This window comes from Prinia subflava, chromosome 34 (assembly GCF_021018805.1).
Source record: "Prinia subflava isolate CZ2003 ecotype Zambia chromosome 34, Cam_Psub_1.2, whole genome shotgun sequence".
Taxonomy (NCBI): domain Eukaryota; kingdom Metazoa; phylum Chordata; class Aves; order Passeriformes; family Cisticolidae; genus Prinia; species Prinia subflava.
The window spans coordinates 755,177-776,082 of NC_086280.1; the positions used below are offsets into that span (position 1 = coordinate 755,177).

The following is a 20,906-nucleotide window of genomic DNA, read 5'->3' on the forward strand; positions in this document are numbered from 1 at the left end:
TTGGAAGTCGTCTCTGCTTGTGGCAACCCCGAGGGCTCAGCAGCGTGTGAAGCATCAACATCACGGGCATGACATGAGGGGATTGTTGGGGTGTCCTGTGCGGGGCCATCCGACTTTGATGATCCTCGTGGGTCCTTTCCAACTCAGTGTATTCAGTGACCCTGTGGTTCTGTCATTTTTTTGGCTCTGTGGCTCTCTTTTCCGGTTCTGTTCCCTCAGGGAGCGCTGAGGCGGCGCCGCGCGCGCTTCCCCCTCACGAGCCCGCGCTCCCCCCCCACGAGCCCGCGCTCCTCCTCACGAGCCCGCGCTCCCCCTCACGAGCCCGCGCTCCCCCTCACGAGCCCGCGCTCTCCCCTCACGAGCCCGCGCTCCCCCTCACGAGCCCGCGCTTCCCCTCACGAGCCCGCGCTTCCCCTCACGAGCCCGCGCGCGCCGCGCGGGCGGGAACGCGGGGCCGCCGCACTGCGCATGCTCCAAACTAACGGGCCGCGCGAGGCGCCCGGCGGAACCGCCGTCAGCAACGGCCCCGCCCCCGTGAGCGACGGCCGCATGAGGCGCGGGCTGAGGCGTGGCGGTGAGCCCCGGAACCTTATTTTGGCCTCGTTTGGTAGCCATGGCGACGGCCAGAACTACGGCCGCCGGCAGCGGCGACGCGAAAAAGGGCGCGGCAGCTCCGCACCGCCTGTGGGCCGTGGCGGGAGATGCAGCTAGGGCAGCGGTGATGCAAAAGAGCGGCGCGGTCTATTCCAAGCCCGCCCCTTACTGGCCGTGACCGTTCGCTGACAGGCGCCGCCTCCCCCAGCCCCGCCCGTCCGTGTCCGTGGCGCCCGCCCGTGTGGCGGCGGCGGGAGGGCAGAGGCGGTGAGGGGCGTGGTCTATACAAGCACCGCCCCCTGGGGGCCGTGGCTGTCACCCGATTCGCGGCCGCTATGAGGGGGCGGGGCGAGGGGCGGGGCTGGCGCTCGGCCGCGCCCCCGTGTCTGTGGCGGCCGCCCGAGCGCGGCGGCGGCAGGCGGAAGATGGCGGCGGCCGCGGCGGCGGCGCTGCAGGCCTGGTTCTGGAACGAGCGGTTCTGGCTCCCGCACAACGTGACGTGGGCGGACCTGGCCGGCGAGCCGGGCCCGCCGGGCAGCGGGCTGCAGTACCCGCGGGCCGCTCACGTCCTCTCCGCCTTCCCGCTGGCGCTCGGCATCTTCGCCGTGCGGCTGCTCTTCGAGAGGTGAGCGCGGGGCCGCCCCCGGGGCGGCGGGGCCGGGAGGCGCCGGGGTCTGTGAGCACCGGGCCGGACCGGGGCACGGCCCGCCGGGGGCTTCCCCGCGCCCTTCGGGGCCTCGGCCGGGCCCTTCGTGCGTGGAAAGGGGACATTGTGTAATCCCGGGAATCTGTCGCGATATGCACAAGCCCGTGGGGCTCCGCTGCCCTGGGTCTGGATAACGAGAGGCCCCTCCAGTCCGGCGGTGCTGAGGCAGTGCCAAGAAAAATCCGGTGTTTTATAGAGGAATTCACTTTTATTCCTGCTCCTGCCCAGGAGAACCTCGCTGGGGTGACGGATAGCGCTGGCGGCTGCACTTGGCTTCCGTGTGTTTTATTGTACTTTCCCTGAGTTCCTGGATGAGGAAATAGGGCTCGTTCACATGGCCCGATGTATTATTAAATACTTGGTGGCTCTCCCTCTTCTCAGGCACGATGGATGGGAGTACAAATCATCTTCTGTGCCCATTAACAGGTGTAATCCGGGATTCCTCGTGTACCTGGGCATCCACAAACAGGTGAACTTAGCCCTGGGGCAGAGGTAGATCCGTGTGCGCTGTGGGTCTGCCACAGCCACACGCAGTGTGTGGGTGGCAGAGATATTAATTAGTAAAGCGGCTTACTCAGGAAACCCTTAGGTGAAATGGACCAAGACACCCTGTATTGCTGTTCAGGCAGTTCATTAAACATTGATTTAATCTTAAATTTCTGCCTCGAAAGGGCATAAGTTGGCCAGGTTGGATGGACTTGGAGCAACCTGGATTAGTGGAAAATGTCTCTGCCCATGGTGGGACTGGGTGAGCTTTAAGGTCCTTTCCAAACCATTCCATGATTCCATAAGTATTTCTGAGCATGAAAAGGGCTGCAGGACTGAAGTGAGTGGGAATTGAGTCGGGTTTTTTTTTCTGTGGGTTTTCTTTAAGAAGTGTGAATTTTCCTGAGCTTTCAGAAGTTAAGAAGATGTAGTTGGGATGGAGTAAAAAGATGGCAGATACGGAGGAAAGTGAAGCAGGTCAGCAGAGAGGTGAGAAACTTTGGAGGCTGTATTTTCTCCATGCTGTCTTTCTGCCTATAGGAGAAAAAAAAAAAATAAAGGCTTCAGAAAACCAGTGCAGAGAACCCAGGAACACGCGTGGCACTGCCAAAATCCCATCTCGGGGTACTTGCCAGGATGTGAGGAAAGGAGATTGTGAGACACAGTGACACCCATGAAAAAGATTTTGTAGGGAGATCCCTCATGCAGGTGGCAGTCAGGGGAAGAGGTGCAGAATATTCTCTTTTCCTGGAGTTGGGGAAGATGCAGTGCATCCCACTACACCTGAGTGCTCCAGGCAGCATTTACTTTGTCCTGATAATATCTCCCCGGTTTATGAAATGTCTTTTGTGGTGTTAATTTAGGGTGGAGTCAAGTGACACTTAGCTCCTGAGCCTGCAGAGCAAACCTCAGAGGCTGAGCTCTGGTTCCTGAGGGGGTTGTTCTTGATCTCAGCTGTGTCTCGGTGGTGTCCAAAAGTGAAAGCAGATTGTGACAGCACATCTCAGGCAGCTTCTGGTGTGTTTATTTTAAAAGTACATATCTTTGAAAAAAAAAACTCCTTTCTGTTTCCTCCAGCCACTTTGAACATGTCATAAAAGTTCAGCTTTGTCTTAATAAACTCCTGTGGTGCATTTATCCCAATTCAGGCTTTGATTGTGTCAAATGTCTTTCTTCTTACACGTTTCACAGTTGGACTTGGTGACTCAGAATGTGAATTACAAACTCGTGCAGCTTTTGGTTGAGCTGCCTCTTTTCTCTCTCTTTTTGTACCTCTCAGTGTGAGGAAGTGCTTTGTGCTACAACACTTGTAACACTGACACATTTTTGTTGGTTAGGATTCCCCTAAAAACTACCTTTTGCATCATGACATTGACAAAATAATCATTAATTTGTGGCAGTTTATGACTGTAGGGGTGAGGCAGGACTCGTAGAGGAAGGTAAAGCCAGTGGGGAGTGACATAGTGAGGATTTTTGTCCAGTCAGCAAAAAGAAAGACTTCTGCCCATAAATTTGGGTGGGGTTTTTTATCCTTGATTATCCATTTCAATATTTTTGCTTGCACATCTTGTCTCACTTTGGGCACACAAAAGAATTCCCAAGTATCTGCAAAAACCTGGCTGTGATGTGTTTGTAGCTCTTTGGAACCAGATGTGGGTGTTACTGGACAGATGTGAGGAAGGATCTGCAGCTGGGGAGGGGGAGAAAAAGGTGATTTGAGATGTTACTTAATCAGGTCTGTTATGGAATGAGGTGATAATGCAATTATGAGAGATTATGGAAGTACAAACTCAAGGAGTGCATATTCAATAAATCTCACTTTGCAGATTGTTCTTCCTTTAAGAGCTGTAATAGGGAGTCACCCGCCAAACTGGAATGTTCATAAAGAAATGTTCTTTTTGTGAAGCACAGCACGCCCCAGAACTATTTGTTGTAACACACAGGTCTGTGGATATGAAAATTTGTGTTGGTTTTCAAATCAGCGTACGTTAAAAATTAGTGTGAAAGAGGTGGCTGGGTAGGCTGAGGTGTGAGCTGATCCCTGTTGATAAAGGTTTTATAGAAGGGTTTATGTGATGAGAATTTCTTGCTGGAAGGTGTGGCAGTAAGTTGACCTTGGGTACAGTTTGTTGCCGTTGAGACTTTCATAAAATCATAAAATCATTTAGATTAAAAGGAACCTTTCAAGGCCACCTCATCCAGTCCTCTCCTCACAGCAAGGCCAATGCTCAAGCAGCTCAGAAGACGTCGTGGTCTTCTGCTGTTCAGTTTGAATATCCCCAAGAATGGAAATTCTACTGTCTGGGCTGTATTTTTTCCTATTTTGGGGGTTATGCAGAACTTTTTCACTGTGGGATTCAGTGCAAAGCACATCTGAAAACCTGCTCTGGGACCAAAAATTTGAAGTGTCACGACAGTTGGAGGTATGAGTTTACCTAAAATAGCAGGTCAGCTTGGGATTTTCCTGAGCACGGGATTGACCACTCACTTCTCATTCCACCTGCCAGTTCACATGGGAAATTCTGTGCTGCACTTGCGGTATATCCTGTAGGAAAACAGGGTAGAAAGACATTTAATACTTTATATTTTTTTACATTTTTGTGGGGGTCTTGCCAAATGTTTCATAACATCAGGACACGATTTCTGGCTGGTGGTCTGGATTCTGGCGGAAGCTGTGAGCCTTTGGAGCCAAGCTCAAAGGAAATCATTCCTTCCTTTTTTTATTTTTTAATTATTTTTTTTTAAAGCTGTGGATGTTGAAATGTAGTTTAGCATGTCCAGAGATGGGAGCAGAGCAGATGTAGGAAAGGTCTGGAGCACAAGGAGAGGCTGAGGGAGTGGAGGGGCTCAGCCTGGAGAAAAGGAGGCTCAGGAGGGACCTTGTGGCTCTGCACAGCTCCTGACAGGAGGGGCAGCTTGGCCATCAGGAGGAATTTCCTCATGGAAAGGGAGCTCAGGCCTTGGAAGGGCCTTCCCAGGGAGGTTTGGAGTTCCCATCCCTGGGGGTGTCCCAGGAAGGGCTGGACGTGGCACTTGGTGCTCTGGGCTGGGGATCAGGCACAGCCTGGACTCTGATCCTGGAGGGATTTTTCAGCCTCGGGGATGCTTGGCAGAGACACAGAAAGAGCTGGGGCAGCCAGGGAAGCCTGGGCCTGCAGTGTCCATCGTTTATTTAGTGTTTTCTGAGAGCTGGGTGTTCCTCTGGCATCAGTCACAAGCTGATCTGTGATTCCCCAAGGGAAAAACCCACAACCTGGGACTGTTCTTAAACACAGCCACAGATATTTGTTCCTGAAGCACTGAGTATTCCCAAGAATAATTACTGTTGCAGCACTTAGAGACACGCTTCTCCTGAAGTTTAATCTTTGCTTGTAAACACAAGGAGAAATTGTAACAATTGTGGTTGGGAAAAGCAGCATTTTCTGCTTGTTGGCACTGGGAGGCTCCTAAATATGTGTAATTTCAGCTTAGCTCTCTCTGAAACAACCTCTCTGAGAAAGCAAAATGGTTTTAATGGTACCAGTGTTGTGTCCTTTTCAAAATCGGCTTGAGAAACAGGTTCTTCCTCAAAAAACTGATTAAAAATACTAAAATTGCTCCTTTAACCCCTCCTTTTGCCCATCAACAGGAGAGGAACAGTTCACACGTAGGTAATGCAGTCATTTCCCTTGGAACCCTGAGCCCATTCTGACACAAACCTGGCCATTTTGAACATGTTCATATTTGTTTTAGTTCCAACCCAGGCTTGTTTCCAGAGCCTGTGCTGTAAAATCCAGCGAGAGTTAAATCAGTGTGGAATTCACAGAGCACATGGGGTGGATGAGATCCTGAGATCAGGGATCTTCCAGACTGGGGGATTTGCATCCTCCTCTCTGTCCTGAAGGAAACAAACCACTTCAGTTTTCCCAAAGGCAAAAAAACCTCCCCCAAACAAGACCAAACTCCAAAAAGTTACTTTTAGGAGCTGTGTCACTTGAACTTCCCTTTTTTCTGAGCTATGTGACACCAAGGCCTCTTTTGGAAACAAGATACTTTGTTTTAGGGCTTCATCTCCAGCACTTCTGTTCACAGCACACTGCTATCAGTCTCTTGTGTTATTGCTGAGGAATGAGAATCCCCCTGGGGAGCACATTCAGATCCTGACAAGCCAAGGGCATTAAGATTTAATTTTTCATTCTGGTGTGCACAGTGTGTGCTGTCTGCAGTTCCCATATGGACTAATAAAAGAAATTTCTTCACCTGGGAAGAGGTGGAATGGAGATTTCAAAAGCTTTTTTCACCAAGTTTTGCAGTTGGTGACAAATCCAGGTCCTGGTGATTCAGACAGAGCAGGGAAATAAATATCTTGTTTTAATCCAGTTCTTTCTGGGGACTTCTTGCAGGTTTATTGCCAAGCCATGTGCCATAAACCTTGGCATTCAGGACAGTGGACCTCACAGAGCCCAGCCCAATGCAATTTTAGAGAAAGTGTTTACATCCATCACTAAGGTGAGTCATGCTTCAGATTCATCCTCTGCTCCAAGGGGAATTGAGGACTGGAAGTGTTGCAGGGGGGATTTCTGCTTCCACTTTTCTGGATTGAGATGCACATTTCACACTCTGCAGCCACATTGGGGCTCATTCTGATTTTACTTTGCCTCTGGCGTGTTCTTCTGGTAGCAAAGTAAATTCCCTGTATGGCTGAGCCCTGGGTTTGTGCACAGAAAAATCTTCTTTGAATACAAATGTTCCCCTGATAGGCTGCTTCTTTTAGTTCCAGTTGTACACTGGGGATTCTTGGTTTAACAGGAGATTTCCCAGCATCTTCCACTTTTATTGGGAAAATGTTCCTCTTTTTCTTGAGCCTGGTTCCTTTTCTTATTTTACTGGTTTTATTGTGACTGTCTTCCTCTAATTTTTGCCAATTACTGTAAACCTGGACAGCAGTTGTCAGTGGATTATTCAGGGAGGTGTTCAGTGAGGGATGTCCTGATGAAGGGCAGGACATTTAATGGTGGCAGGAGGGGTTTCTTTGGGTTATTTCCTTTTTTCCTTTAAGCTCACAGGCCTACACCACTGCAGGATTACAGAATCCCACTGTATTTTATCCAGCATTGAATAAGTGCAATAGATTTTCATTAAAGATAATGAAATGGAAGGGGTTTTTTGTTGAGATTTGGTGATGCTGAACTTTATCTGCTGGAGCAGATAAAGGGAAATTCTATAAAACCTTCAAAAACCCTTGCCTTGTGGGAACATTAAAGTTTTGAGGCATTTGGAATGATGTGTGAACTGAAAAATCCCCAGAAGCTGATGCCCTTCGTTGGGAGAACATGCAGGGGATGTCCTTGAAATTATTTAGAAAACCCAGGAGGTCACAGGCTGTGCAGAATTTGTCTGGTTTATGAAATCTTTAACTGTCCCACTGTGCTGTGGCTGCTGTTGGGTTTGGTTTTCACTGCTGCTCTGAGCTGGGAGCTCCGAATTCCCCTTGGGGGCAGGTGCTCTCCCAGTGCCACAACCATTAAATCCCAGGAGAGGTGTGGTGTGATGGAGTGACAGGACTGTCCTTGTCTTAACGCTGAAAATCAAATTATTCTGATTTTCAGCTGGGCAGACGGATGATTTTGTATTAAATCAGCATTCTGCATAGCTTTAGTGATTTGTATGTAACTCAAATAGTAAAATGTGTTTATCATGTTTCAGTGCTAGAGCTCCCTGGCAGAGCTGGTGTGAATTATCTCACTCCTGGGCCATTGTAGAGGGAGTCACCAGGTTTGGTTCACTTTGATAAAGCCATTTGTGTTCATTCAGACGCAGCAGAGTTCCCAGGTGGAGAACAGGGGTGTATTCTATCCATATTTGTCATGGAAGTATTTCAGTCTTCAAATATATTTTCATTTATAACCTTTGATATCAGAGATAACACAATTTCTACAGTGCCCTTATGGAATATACAGATATCTACTGTGTTAAACCAACTCTTATTTAAAGTTTCCTTGTCCTTGCCGTGAACATCAAACCTTCAACATCTTCAGCTTTGCTCCTCCTCAGTTCTGGGCTGTTTGAATTGATGACAGGACACTTTAACAGCTCTTCCCTGCAAATTAACAGACAGAACAGCCACATTCTTGGTCTTAATGTGCTCTCAGCTGATCAAATAGGTGAGGAAATGCTCATCAAATAGGTGAGGAAATGCTCAACCAAAGCCATTCTGAGCAATTAAGTAATTAGTGGCTTATGAAGGTTAAACCTGAATAACGATTTGTGGCGGTGAGTTCTTGCTTCCAGCCTCTGTGCTCCCTTTCTGATGTGTTTTTTGTTATCTGCGCTTTATTTCTGTCATAGTGTGGGACTGAAAGCAGCTTGAGGAGTGGGAGAAATGACATTTGTTTCATTTTTCCTTCAGTCTCCAGATGCAAAAAGGTTAGAAGGCTTGTCCAAGCAGCTGGACTGGGATGTCCGAAAGATCCAGCGCTGGTTTCGGCACCGGAGGAACCAGGACAAACCCACCACCCTCACTAAATTTTGTGAGAGCATGTATGTTTGTGCAGAGGGGCTTCATCTTAGAGCTCCAGCTGTGTTCTCCTCTCGCTGGGCCTGGGGGCACGGCCAGAATTCCTGTGCAAGCAAAGAGGGCACTTAAAGGAGGTTTAAAAGTCTGAAGTATTTTATGGGCTTGCCTGAGAGACCAGGACAGGGTACAGGAGTCAGTGCTGAGCGGCTTTAGACACTGGGCCAGGCCCTTGGTGGCACTTGAGAGTGTCGGTGTGTCCGTGTCTGTCTGTGTGTCCGTGTCTGTCTGTGTGTCCATGTCTGTGTGTCCATGTCTGTGTGTCCATGCCTGTGTCTGTGTCCATGTGTCCATGTCTGTGTGTCCGTGTGTCCATGTCTGTCCATGTCTGTCCATGTGTCCATGTCCGTGTGTCCATGTCTGTCCGTGTGTCCACATCCGTGTGTCTGTGTGTCCATGTCTGTCCGTGTGTCCACATCCGTGTGTCCGTGTGTCCATGTCTGTCTGTGTGTCCATGTCTGTCCGTGTGTCCACATCCGTGTGTCCGTGTGTCCATGTCTGTCCGTGTGTCCATGTCTGTCCGTGTGTCCATGTCTGTCCCTGTCGATGTCTGTCCCTGTCTGTCCGTGTGTCCGTGTGCCCGCTCTGTGTGTGACTCCCCGGGACGCTCCCGCACTGCCGCGTTCTCTCCAGAGCCCGTTCCTGTCCTGGGATCGCCCTCCTGCCTTCCCTGCTCACAGACCCTCCCTGCCTTCCTCACCCACAGACCCTCCTGCCTTCCTCCTTCACCTCCTGCCTTCCTCACTCACAGACCCTCCCTGCCTTCCTCCTTCACCTCCTGCCTTCCTCCTTCACCTCCTGCCTTCCTCACTCACAGACCCTCCCTGCCTTCCTCCTTCACCTCCTGCCTTCCTCTGCCCACAGACCCTCCCTGCCTTCCTCACCCACAGACCCTCCCTGCCTTCCTCACCCACAGACCCTCCTGCCTTCCTCACTCACAGACCCTCCCTGCCTTCCTCACCCACAGACCCTCCCTGCCTTCCTCACCCACAGACCCTCCTGCCTTCCTCACTCACCTCCTGCCTTCCCTGCTCACAGACCCTCCCTGCCTTCCTCACCCACAGACCCTCCCTGCCTTCCTCACCCACAGCCCCTCCTCGCCCTCCTCCTCCTCTCTCCTCAGCCCTTCTTTGCTCCCCGTCCCCCCAGCTCCTGCAGTTTTCTCTGTAGAGCAGCACAACCTCAGTATTTTTTCCTGACTTGTTTCTCCTCTGCTGGTTTCTTTCCTTTCCAGTAACTTTCAATTCTTCCCCCAGTATGGTTTTGTCTACCTAAAGCCACAAGGTAAGAGGTAAAAATACAAACCTAGGATTCCTCTGGGTGACAGCAACTTTGCTTGTTGTCTCTTAAAGCATTTGAATGCTGCATGTTCACCCTGAATTTCAAGCTTGGCTGTTGATGCAAACTCGTGTGTGGTGTGAAAACTCTTCAGCAGGTTTACATTACCTGAAATGTTCAGAAATGAACATTTTCAAGTGTCAGATTTGGGGGTTTTCCCAATTATTTCAATTAATTTTATAAATAATAGCCAGAAGCTGGTTCTGTGTCCTGAGTTTTGTTTTTTACTTCTTTTTCCAGGTGGAGATTTACATTTTATTTAAGTATATTTTTTTATGGAATCAGGTTTCTCTGGACGGTGAGTTGCTGTGTCACCCACGTTGTTGTTCTGTGTGGTTGCAGTTGAATTATCCCAGATTTGGGATCCTGGGGGTTCTGTTAAAGACCTTCTTTATACTATAGGGAAGTTTCTATACAGATCTGTAATTCTGGAAATAATAGAAAATTATTTGATGTGTTGCCCCAGAACGTTGGAAAAAACAAGGTGGGTTTGGGGGTGTTTTGCTATGGAGAACTTTTTTCTCCTCTCTTAAAGGGATACAGGTTCATCTCCTTGGGTCTTTATTATTATTAGAGCTGTGTGGTTGTTCTAGAAATTTCCATTGCAGCAGAACTCGCACTGACAGCACAAATTAGACTTTAAATCACTAGGGATTTTACAGTAAATGTAGTTTGAATGGCAGAGTGAAGGTAAAATTTCAGTGAAGCAGTGCTGTAGTGTCAAGTGACTTTAGGTGCTGGGGAGGAAAACACCCAGAACAAACTGGGATTTTATATAACTTCTTATTTATATATAATAAAAACCTACTTATTCCCTTCAGGCACCCTGGTTTTGGGACACACGACAGTGCTGGTACAACTACCCTTTCCAGGTATGAAACACCTCCTAAATTCCAACTTTTTGGACAATTTCAGTTTTTATTTTTGGTATTGTTACTGGATTAAAACTCTGCCATTTACTCTTTGTGCCTTTACATCCTGGTGAGGTTTGGCAACAGCAGGATTTCCTCAGATACATCTGACTCAGTCACTTTATCTTTACTTGCTGCTGAGATCATTAAAAGTAAGAGAAAAAGGCATAAAATCATAGTGGTCATTTATTTATTTACTATATAGAGAGTCTGTTCCAGAGCCTGATTTTCCTACTCCAAGAGGAATTGTAAATATTGACCAGGGAATTTACTCCTTTGGAAGAAAGCTCAAACACACAATTACATTTGTGTGAGTAAGCTGCCTGTTGCTTAAGCTTGTTTTTATTAAATCTGAATGATTTAACTTACACCTCAGCACTTCTGGAGGAACAAAGTGGCGTGGAAAAGGAGGAAAGAAAAAAGTGATTTTAATTTAAATTTTGAATTATTTTGTCTTGTAACTGTGCTATCTCTGTCTGTTTTCCAGCCTCTAACATCCAAGCTTTATTATTACTATATTTTGGAGCTGGCCTTCTACTGGTCCCTCATGTTTTCTCAGTTTACAGACATTAAACGGAAGGTGAGATGAACCAGAATTGCATTAACAACTCAATAGCTATAATAAAAATAATAATAAATAGGTAGGACTAACAAAAAATAGGAGTGTGCCTGGCCAGGAAAGCTGAAATGTAGTGATAATTATGTTTTCTTTCTCATTTACACCTTTGTGAGCCCTGACCTGCAGCCTGGTGCATCCTTGAGTTCCTTTCATCTTCCAGGGCACAGGACAGCATCACTCAACACCTCCCAATCAAAACTTAACAAATCATTGCCTAAAAATAGATTTAACTGGAAGGCTTGCAAGAAAATGAGCTGCTCAAAGCAGAACCTTGCTGAAGCTGCTGAGGAAATGGCAAACGCCAAGGCAGTAATAAATGGGGTTTTGAAAGGAATTTCTCATCTGTGTGAGCAGCAGATGATGAGTGGTTGCAGTTGCTCAGATCTAATTCTGTTCCAGGATTTGGTTATTGTTGCTGTTGGAGAGCAGTCCCCAGTAAATCTTGGCTTACTGCTTCCTTTACATGAGCTGCAAAGCAGCAAATTATCCCAATTTTTGCACTGGCTGTTAAAAAAAATACAAGTTTACCCAGGGTTTTTTCTGTGCTGAAATATTAGCAGGTGGGGCACTGTGGAATACAGTGGAGCTGTGGGTAGGGAGTGATGAACAACCTCTGGGGCCCTGTTTGTAATGGTTAATTCTGATTTTAACAAGTGGATGACATTCCCCACTGCAGCAGGGTGAGGTACAGGAAGCCAGGGGCTGAAGTGCAGACCAGCCCTGAATATTGTGCATTTTTCATTCTTGCTGAATTACCTGGTGTTCTGTGCCTGCTCTGCCCTGGCAGAGTTTGGTGACTGGCAGCAGTAACAGCACTTAAATAAAAATGTGCCAGGAGCTGAGGGGGTGAGCAGTGTGTCTGAAAAACCAGAAGGAGCCAGAAATAAAGGTCATCTTGTCCTCTGAAAATCACATCTGTGGGGTCTGCAGGTCCAGCTGTGTGCGTGCCAGACAGACTGTGCTGACCCCTGAGCACGCAGAGCTCGGACTTGAGCAGCACCAACGCTGAGAGACCTTTCTGGAAGCTTCTGTGGAGCTGGGATTGGTGTGGGTCAGAGCCTGAGCAGGAATCCTGTGACCTCAGTGACTCGGTCGGATGGCTCTGTTCCCAATTTTTGCATTTGTGTGGCAGCCAAAGATTCTCCATCCGTGGTTTTCCTGTTTGCAGGACTTCCTGATCATGTTCGTGCATCACTTGGCCACGATTGGGCTCATCACGTTCTCCTACATGAATAACATGGTGCGGGTTGGGACTCTGGTGCTGTGCCTCCACGACGCTTCAGATTTCCTCTTGGAGGTGAATTTCCCTTCAAATCTCTCATCCCTCGTGCTGCTGTGATCTCAGGGGAGCAAGCTGACACTCTTGTTCTTGATAAACTGCTTTAAATGTGCCATGAAATTCGTGCTGCTGATCCTGCCTCGTCAGCTTCTCCTCCAAACTGCTTCAGCGCTGAGAGGCACGAAACCATGGAGTGGTTTGGGTTGGAAGAAACCTTAGAGATCATCCAGTTCCATTATCCCAGCTTGCTCCAAGTCCCATCCAAGTGGCCTTGGACACTTCCAGGGGAGGGGCAGCCAGAGAGGGTGATTGAAGCCATTCCCCCTTGCCCTGTCACTCCAGGCCCTGTAAATGGCCTCTCCCATTGTTCTTGTAGTACTTTATAAATAACAATATAAAAATAGCAATACTACATAATAATCCCTCTTTGTTCCAAACTGTACAAATGTGATGGAGAGTTTTTTGCAGCTCTCTAGCTGGGTAATTACAGGAGTGCACAAAGGGAGTAATATTCACATGTTTATTGTATTTATGTCTCTTGTAGGCTGCAAAACTGGCCAATTATGCCAAGTACCAACGTCTGTGTGATGCTTTCTTCATGCTCTTCGGGGTCGTGTTCATCGTGACCCGGCTGGGCATTTACCCTTTCTGGTAAGCACCTGGAGCTGGTCTTGCTTGTTCTCCCAATCCTTTCAGCACAGCCTTTGTTTTAGATTTTTCTTTCCCAAGCATTCCAGCTGTCCCCTGAGGCAGCCCGAAGTGGGACATGGCCCAGGGGCTCTTTGGGGCAGGAGGTTTGAGTGGGCACATGAGGAAATCTCTCCCCAGTCAGCTGAGGGACTGGGAGAAGAGTCCAGAATCCCATTCACAGCTGCCCCTCCCCTGCTGCAGTGAGCACAGAATCTGCTCTGAGAGCCTTGAAGGATCCTCTGCCTCTCTGAAGAAGTCCTAGAAATAATTACAAGTGAGGCACAATCTCTTGAGGTAATTTTTATTTGTATCTGGCTTAGTCATCGCTGCAGTTTCTGGTTCTTGTGACACTTCTGTCCTGTCCTTGTGTCGTGACTGCTGAGAGTCTGAAATAGGTCTGAGGTTTCTTAGGAGGTAAAACCCTGGATAAATGACTTAGAGAGACTCATCCCATAATGAGATTCCCTCTCACCTCAGCAGGTCAGAGCTGGAGCAGTGCTTTGGTTAATGAGCTGTTGCTCATTTATTGTGTGTGGTGACGATGTGTTTAACACCATTTTACTGCATGTATTCATTTCCTAGGCTGTGGACACCTGGCATTCCAATTCTTTGGGGGCAACAACAATCCTTTCACTTTAGGATCAGCAGCTAAAACTCTTGCTTATTTTCCAGTAAATGCACCAAAGGACTCTGGATGAAGAAGAGCTTTAATTCCTTTTTCCTCACAGGCTCCTTTCAGGGACAGATGAGGGAGTTTTTGCAGCTCCTGTGTCTCGTGAGGGGATGCTCTTACCTCACACCAGTGCTCAGCATCCTGTAAATCTTTAATGTGTTTTCCAGTGGCTGTAATGTCACTCCTCAGCTTTGCAGAGGAATCTGGCAAGCTGCAGCAGCACTGCAGACCCTGCACGTGTATTCCCTTCCCTAATTAACAATGTAAAACAGCAGCAGATCTCTGGAATTGCATTTAATTCTTGCATAAACCTGCTATGAGTTAAATACTTCTGGAGCTGCCTTTTGGGGAGTTTTGGTTCTTGTTTGAAAGGCTTGTTTTGCTTTTCTTGTGAAATGTTAAAAGCTGCGTGAAATTAATGTGGTTGTTAAAGGTCTCTCCATACCTCTCTGCATCATAAAATCTAAAGTGTTTATTAAATTGCTGAAGGACTGGCAATAACTCCCAGCAACCAGAACAGCAAAACAGTAATGAAAGAAACACAAAGCTTGGGCCATAAAGCAATTTTGAGTCTTCCAGCCTGGCTGGAGGAATCCATAAAACTCCGAGGGAAGAGAAGAGCACCCAGGGAGGCAGGGAGGCCTTCTGGGGACACAAATTCCTTCCTGATCCCAGAATCTTTGAGACTGGGAAAGCCCTCCAAGACCACTGAGTCCAGTCTGTGACCAGTCCCCACCAGAGCAGTGAGTGCCACGTCCAGTTGTCCCTTGGGCACCTCCAGAGATGGGGACTCCACCTCGCTGGGCCTCCCAATGCCTGACCACCCTTTCCATTAAAAAATTCCTCCTGATGTCCAACCTGAACCTTTCCTGAGACTGTTCCCTCTTGTCCTGTTGTTGCCTGGGAGCAGAGCCTGGCTCCCCCCTCAGCTGTCCTCTCCTGTCAGGGAATTGTGCAGAGCCAGGTCCCCCCTGAGCCTCCTTTTCTCCAGCTGTTCCCAGCTCTGGACACGCTCCAGCCCCTCAAAATCTCCCTTGCTGGGAGAACTGGACAGAGCCTCAGAGTGCCCAGAGGGACAATCCCTGCCCTGCTCCTGTGCCCACACTATTTTTGATACGATTTTTGATCTTTAAATTCGTGTGAAAGCTGCCCAAGCAGGAAGGTGTTAAGGGTTGTTGTGGTGACCAGAGCAGCCTGACATCACTTCCTGTGAAGTTGTTATAAATAAATGCTTGTGCTTTGGAGAAGAAAATTGGCAGCAGATCCTGTGTGTGTAACCAAATTGCAGCACATTCACATGTTCTGTTTTGTTGCTCAGATCAAATGCTCCTAATGAGCTTTACTCAGGCTCCTGGCTCTGGCAGGAGCAGAGCAGCAGATGCTCAGTGAGACACAAATCTGGCCTGGCACCTCCACTCAGAGCTGGGCACAGCTGATCTGAAATGCATTTCTGGATCTCTTCAAGGATTTTGAACACAACCCTGTTTGAAAGCTGGGAGTTGATCGGTCCCTACCCCTCCTGGTGGCTGTTCAACGGGCTCCTGGTGACCCTGCAGGTGCTGCACGTCATCTGGTCTTACCTCATCATCCGCACGGCCTCCAAGGCCCTGGTGAGGGGCAAGGTAAGGCTGAGGGAGGCTTCTGGGTCCTCTGTCCTGCAAGCCCCAGGAAGGAACTGTGAGAAATCAGGTTTTTCAGTGAGGGCTGGTCTGGTTCTTAAGGGACTTGAGTCAAGAGTTCACAAAAATTGTGATTTTTTACCTTGGTGTCTCTGCACTTGTGAGTTCCCAGGTGTGTTCAAAGGCAGGGAGTCTCTCCTGGGCATGCAGGGAAATAACTCCATTTTCCAGTACATCCAAATGTCCTAAAATGGTGATTACAACACTCTTGTGGTGCACTCTGCAGTTTAAGGCTCTCTTTTGGACAACAGGATGGACATACAGGATATTTCCCAGCTGGTCCTTGGGATGTGCTGGGGATTCTGAATCTTCACTGGCTTCTGTCTGCCAGTGCTGGCACGGGGCTCCAGCACTCAGGGAAAGGATTCCCGGGGATGCAGTGGGGTTTGCTGGCTGTCAAAAATCACACAAGGGCCTGGGTTGGAAGGAACATCCTTAAAGATCATCCAGTTCAAGGCCAGGCTGGACAGGGCTTGGAGCAACCTGAGACAGTGGAAGGTGTCCCTGCCCATGGCAGGGGGTGGAACAAGGTGAGCTTTAAGGTCTTTCCAACCCAGACCATTCCATGATTCTATGAAACCAGCAAAAAAGCTGATTTAGTAGCAGAAATGCTTTTTCCTGTCAGATATTGTGATCAGAGTTTCTCTGATGGCTCTGCAGTATTTTGTGTTTGACTTTAGCTGCCCTTACACATGGAATGTGGCCTTGAAAAATATAAATATTCTGGTTGATTCTGGGGCCAAGCAGGTTTCACGGTACGAGCTCTTCATCTGTTCCCCACAGCTGCCACTACAAATGCCTTATTTTCATTCTTTGCAGCTGTTTCTGTATCCTGAGTTCTACACCTTTTCCCTTTCCTTGGTTCTCTCCTGTCCAGGTGACCTAGCCAGAGAAAGGACTCTAAGCTCTGTCTTCTTCATTCTTTTCTCCTTTTCTCTGTGCCAGATTGGAGCTGGACAGTTTCACCCTGTGCATGTAAGTGTGACCTGTGGTTCTGTTTGTTCACTGAAACACGTCTGTGTCGAGGCCAAGACAAAAGCAGAGCCCTGGTCTTGGGGCTTTGGTGCCTTCTCCTTCTCTCCCTGGTCCTGACAGTGCTAAAATATTGTTTTTTCCAAAGGTCAGAGCAGTGTCCTGGGGTCTGTTCTCACCTGGTGTCACCTGCCTGCACAACCTTTCTGCCTTTCCACACCCACACACTCCAATTTCTGACTGCTCCTCATCAGCCCCGCACTGAGGTGGGGGGAGAGGGCAGGAGGAATTTACTCCTTTTAGTGCAAAACAGTGAAACAGTCACTTCTCCCCCAAGAACAACAAAAATGTCAGGGGATTTCTGCTTCCTTCCAGTGACCCTTTGAACTTCCAATATAGCAGGAGATCGGGGAAAGATAGCAAAAGTTCTGGCAAAGGGGAGAAGCCAGGACATCCAAAAAGTTCCTGGAGATCATTAACTTCACCTGGCTTCCAGCCAGATCTTCCCTGGAGTTCAAGCACTTCCTGCTGCTGCAGAGCCCTAACCCTGACTCCAGGAGAGCAGGGTGAAATCCTGGAATCCCTGGAAAGCCGAAATCCTGGGATCCTTGGAAAGCTGAAATCCTGGAATCCCTGGAAAGCTGAAATCCTGGGATCCTTGGAAAGCTGAAATCCTGGAATCCCTGGAAAGCTGAAATCCTGGGATCCTTGGAAAGCTGAAATCCTGGATTCTTGGAAAGCTGAAATCCTGGAATCCTTGGAAAGCTGCGAGCCAGAGCACACGGAGTTGCTGAGGGCTGTTAGAAGGGAGGGGAATGAGGGCAGTGAGGAGCTGCCCTGGGCAGAGCAGGGGCTGCTCTCAGGCCTGCCTGGCTCTGGAGAGGTTTGGCTCTGGCAGGTGCCACCAGCCAAGGTGTGTTTGCAGGTGGGGCCGGGTTTCTGGGCTCTCCCTTCCCCTGCTGCCTCTGCAGGGCTGCCCTCTGTGGCTCTCGGAGCAGCTGGCACCAAACTCCTCCTGGGAAGGGTCAAAACCCCACATGCGAGAATGGAGCTGGATTTGCAGCCAGTCTGGAAGCAGATCTGGATCTCCCCGGGCTGAGGCTCCTCCTGTTCTGAGCAGGCGTTTGCTGCATCAGACACTGCCTTTGTTTCTCCCTCCCCTGTCCAAACAGGCTCCTGCTCCTAAATGGGATCTGCCAGGTGAAGCACAGGCTGTGGGGATGGAGGTGCTTTGTTCCAGCAGCGATGGGATAAAGCTGGTTAATTTTTAAAATAGCAAAGCTGCTCCCTGTAGGACAAAATGTTCTCTCTCAAACTGACACATTGCTGGGTTTTGGTTGTCAGACCCACTTGTGATTGTGGCATGAGAAATTTTTGATTCAAAACAAATTGTTTAGAAAAATGGCCTTTAACTGGTCTGGAGAGGAGCTCTTGGAAGACAAGAAAACGCCAGATCTGTAATATCTGATCTGGTGAGAACAAGAATGAAGTGCTTTCACAGATACACAGAATATTTGGAAAATGGAGCTCATCTTTCCAAATCATCTTTTTCAGTGTCTGTGTCTTGTTCCTAGTGTGACAACAGGCTCCTTTTTGGGAGCTTGAAGTGAGCCAGACTCAAATGTAGGAGGTGGATGTGAGTGCAGGTCGTTCATCACACGGACACAACCTTCTCACTGCTGCTTTCTGTCCATTTTCCAACTCCCCTTCTCCTCTCCCACTCCCCAATCCCCTTGGCCATGTTTAGGTGTCCAAGGATGACCGCAGTGACGTGGAGAGCAGCTCCGAGGAGGAGGATGTGACTTCCAACAGCACAAAAGGAATTTTCAGCACTTCCAGTAACGGTTCCAACCGCCTGAACGGCCACGTGGCCGGCGGCCAGTGGACAGGAGAGGAGTAAGGCCCCGGGCTGGCCTCGAGCAAACACGAACTTCTCTTTCAATATCTAGTTGTGTTGAGCTCCACATTCCCAAGTGATCTTTAATCAAAACCCCTTCCCCAGAAACCTCCAGCAGACCCGAAACGGGCACAACCCTGACCAGTCAGAGGCTTTGCACGGCACAAGGGATGAAGCCAATGACCGGGGCGGAAACAAAGCTGCAGATTTCACTTCAAGCCATTCTGTACTTCAAAAAAGTCCAAGAGAACACCCCTGAGTCCTGTTGACACTTGCAGAGGTGTGTTTGTTTGTGACAAACTGGCTTTTCCTGGGATCAGCTCGAGGCAGAGCGGGTTCGGACCGCGGCGTTCGGTGCCGCCCGGTGCCGGTGCGCTCCCGGCAGGTGCAGCAGCTCCTGGTGCACTCCAGAAGCCACTCCAGGGCATGGAGAACGCAGGTTCCATGTCCCGACTGCCCCGGGTGAGGCAGAGACTGCTGCAGCCGAGCTTTGAACTGTGCTAACCCAGAACCACTGCTCTGCCTCGCCCCGGGTGCAGGGGAGGGCCCAGCTGCTCATCCCTGCTGTCACCAGGGACCAGGCCAGCGTCTGCTGCCTCTTTTGGTGCTGCAAACCCCTCTGAAGTCTTGACCAAAGCCTTCTGCTAGGGGGTGGGGGGGTGGTTTATTGCCCCTGAGACAACCAGCATAATCCAGGCCTTTTAAATTGTTTTCTTCCTGTTGCAAATTGTGGTTTTGAAGGCTTCTCTAAGACTGGATTCAGATGGCTAAGCTGAGATGGGAGGGAGGATCAGAACTGGTGGGCTGGGTTTAACTGGCAAAAAAATGAGATGTTTTGGTCCTGTACTCTGAGACAAAGTGATTGTTGCTGCTCTGATAGAGCTGTGGAGGAACCCGGGGCTGGAAGAGCAGCCACACTGTGGGCTTTGCTTCTCTTTTTTTACTCAATGGTACTTGGGGGCAATGGAACGGTCAATCAGGAGCAGAATTTTTGAAACTTCTCCAGTTGTTACCATTTTATACTGTTGTTTACTCTTATCTCCAATTAAAAGTTGCTTCAGAAACTTGGGGTGATGTGTTTCATCTTGAGGAACTAGAACAGAGGACAGTGTCCTCTTGGCTGTCCCTGAGCACCTGGGCTTGCTGCCAGGAGCACGGGAGAAAGAGTTTTTTGGAAGAATGGGATAGAAATGATGGGATAGAACAGGATGGAAGTGATGGACTCTTGGAAGGCTTCCCTGCCCATGGAAGGGGGCTGGAACCAAGTGACCTTTAAGGTCTCTCCCAGCCCAGTCTGTGATTTGGGGGACACCACACACCACCACACCAAGCACTTCCACACAGGTTTAATTTATTTATCTGCCTCCCCCAGCCCAGGAGGGACCAGGAACGTGGGGTTAGGTCCAATGGGCTTAGCTCCAGAGGCTGGTCCCAGCTCCCGGGGCCGGTCCCAGCTCCCGGGGGGCCGGTCCCAGCTCCCGGGGGCAGTCCCAGGTCCCGGGGCCGGTCCCAGGTCCGGGGGCAGTCCCAGGTCCGGGGCCGGTCCCAGCTGCCGGGGCCGGTCCCAGCTCCGGGGGCCGGTCCCAGCTGCCGGGGCCGGTCCCAGCTGCCGGGGCAGTCCCAGCTCCGGGGGCCGGTCCCAGCTCCGGGGCCGGTCCCAGCTCCCGGGGCCGGTCCCAGGTCCGGGGGCAGTCCCAGCTCCGGGGGCAGTCCCAGCTCCGGGGGCAGGTCCCAGCTCCCGGGCCGGTCCCAGCACAGGCTCAGCTCTCGGGGCCGGGCGCGTTCTCCCGCTCACGGCGGTGCTGGAGCATCCTCTGCACACGGACGCTGCACAGGTACCCGGCGTACACCGTCAGCAGCATCATGGAGCCCGAGAAGGCCTTGTAGCCAAAGTCTGCCAGCTGCTTTCTGGACACCATGGCTGCTCCTGCGAGACAGAGACAGAATGCCAGGAGAGTCAGGGTTGGAAGGGACCTCTGGAGATCTCCCTGTGTCCAGGCAGGGTCACCCAGAGCAGGTAGAACATGTCCAGGTGGGCTTGGAGTGTCTCCAGAAAGGGAGACTCCCTATGACTCCATGTCCCGTCCCGTCCCTCAGCACTCACCGATCCCGTCCCGCTCCCTCCCCTCAGCACTCACCGCTCCCGTCCCTCAGCACTCACCATTCCCATCCCTCCCCTCAGCACTCACCATTCCCATCGCTCCCCTCAGCACTCACCGCTCCCGTCCTGTCCCTCAGCACTCACCATTCCCATCCCTCCCCTCAGCACTCACCATTCCCATCCCTCCCCTCAGCACTCACCGCTCCCGTCCCGCTCCGCTGCGCTCCCGGCCCGCGTCACGTGGTGCAGGTCCTGTCACGTGGTGCAGGTCCTGTGTCACGTGCCCCGCGTGGTCACGTGCCCCGCGCGGTCACGTGTTGCCGGCGGCGGGCGCGGGAAGCCCGCGCGGCGCCCTCAGCGCCCCCTGGCGGCGGCCCCGCCGCAGCCTCCCCTCAGGGGCCGCTGCCG

At 50.1% G+C, this 20,906-nt stretch overlaps 2 protein-coding genes and 1 long non-coding RNA gene across 6 annotated transcripts; 2 read left to right on the top strand and 1 right to left on the bottom strand.

The window, feature by feature from the left end:
• Positions 1–942: 942 nt before the first annotated feature.
• Positions 943–19,461, top strand: CERS5 (ceramide synthase 5). Its single transcript, XM_063420940.1, has 10 exons — positions 943–1,219; positions 6,169–6,274; positions 8,175–8,305; positions 9,918–9,975; positions 10,499–10,549; positions 11,076–11,168; positions 12,376–12,504; positions 13,031–13,137; positions 15,315–15,471; positions 18,248–19,461. The coding sequence occupies exons 1-10, from the start codon at positions 1,020–1,022 to the stop codon at positions 18,398–18,400; spliced, it is 1,185 nt and encodes a 394-aa protein (XP_063277010.1). The 5' UTR covers positions 943–1,019; the 3' UTR covers positions 18,401–19,461.
• A 272-nt stretch (positions 19,462–19,733) lies between these two features.
• Positions 19,734–20,280, top strand: LOC134563195 (uncharacterized). 2 transcript variants are annotated; one of them, XR_010083335.1, is made up of 3 exons: positions 19,734–19,891; positions 20,022–20,077; positions 20,151–20,280. It is a non-coding gene; the product is annotated as an uncharacterized LOC134563195 (long non-coding RNA). The 2 variants fall into 2 exon arrangements; XR_010083334.1 differs by having other exon boundaries at positions 20,022–20,033; positions 20,126–20,242.
• LOC134563193 (cytochrome c oxidase assembly protein COX14 homolog) lies at positions 20,095–20,823 on the bottom strand. Of its 3 annotated transcripts, none has more exons than XM_063421032.1 (2): positions 20,699–20,823; positions 20,095–20,324 (listed from the first exon to the last, which is right to left on the bottom strand). In XM_063421032.1, the coding sequence occupies exon 2, from the start codon at positions 20,314–20,316 to the stop codon at positions 20,158–20,160; it is 159 nt and encodes a 52-aa protein (XP_063277102.1). In that variant the 5' UTR covers positions 20,317–20,324; positions 20,699–20,823; the 3' UTR covers positions 20,095–20,157. The 3 variants fall into 3 exon arrangements, with proteins under 3 accessions (XP_063277102.1, XP_063277103.1, XP_063277104.1); XM_063421033.1 differs by having other exon boundaries at positions 20,720–20,743; XM_063421034.1 differs by lacking the exon at positions 20,699–20,823 and adding an exon at positions 20,536–20,593.
• Positions 20,824–20,906: the final 83 nt, after the last annotated feature.

What these genes read in the sequence shown, in the direction of transcription:
- LOC134563193 (XM_063421032.1), bottom strand. Translation starts at nt 20,316, where the DNA reads ATGGTGTCCAGAAAGCAGCTGGCAGACTTTGGCTACAAGGCCTTCTCG.
- CERS5 (XM_063420940.1), top strand. Translation starts at nt 1,020, where the DNA reads ATGGCGGCGGCCGCGGCGGCGGCGCTGCAGGCCTGGTTCTGGAACGAG. An exon ending in TGTTTACATCCATCACTAAG is followed by an intron (nt 6,275 to 8,174) that starts GTGAGTCATGCT and finishes TTTTTCCTTCAG; the next exon opens with TCTCCAGATGCAAAAAGGTT. An exon ending in TTACAGACATTAAACGGAAG is followed by an intron (nt 11,169 to 12,375) that starts GTGAGATGAACC and finishes TCCTGTTTGCAG; the next exon opens with GACTTCCTGATCATGTTCGT.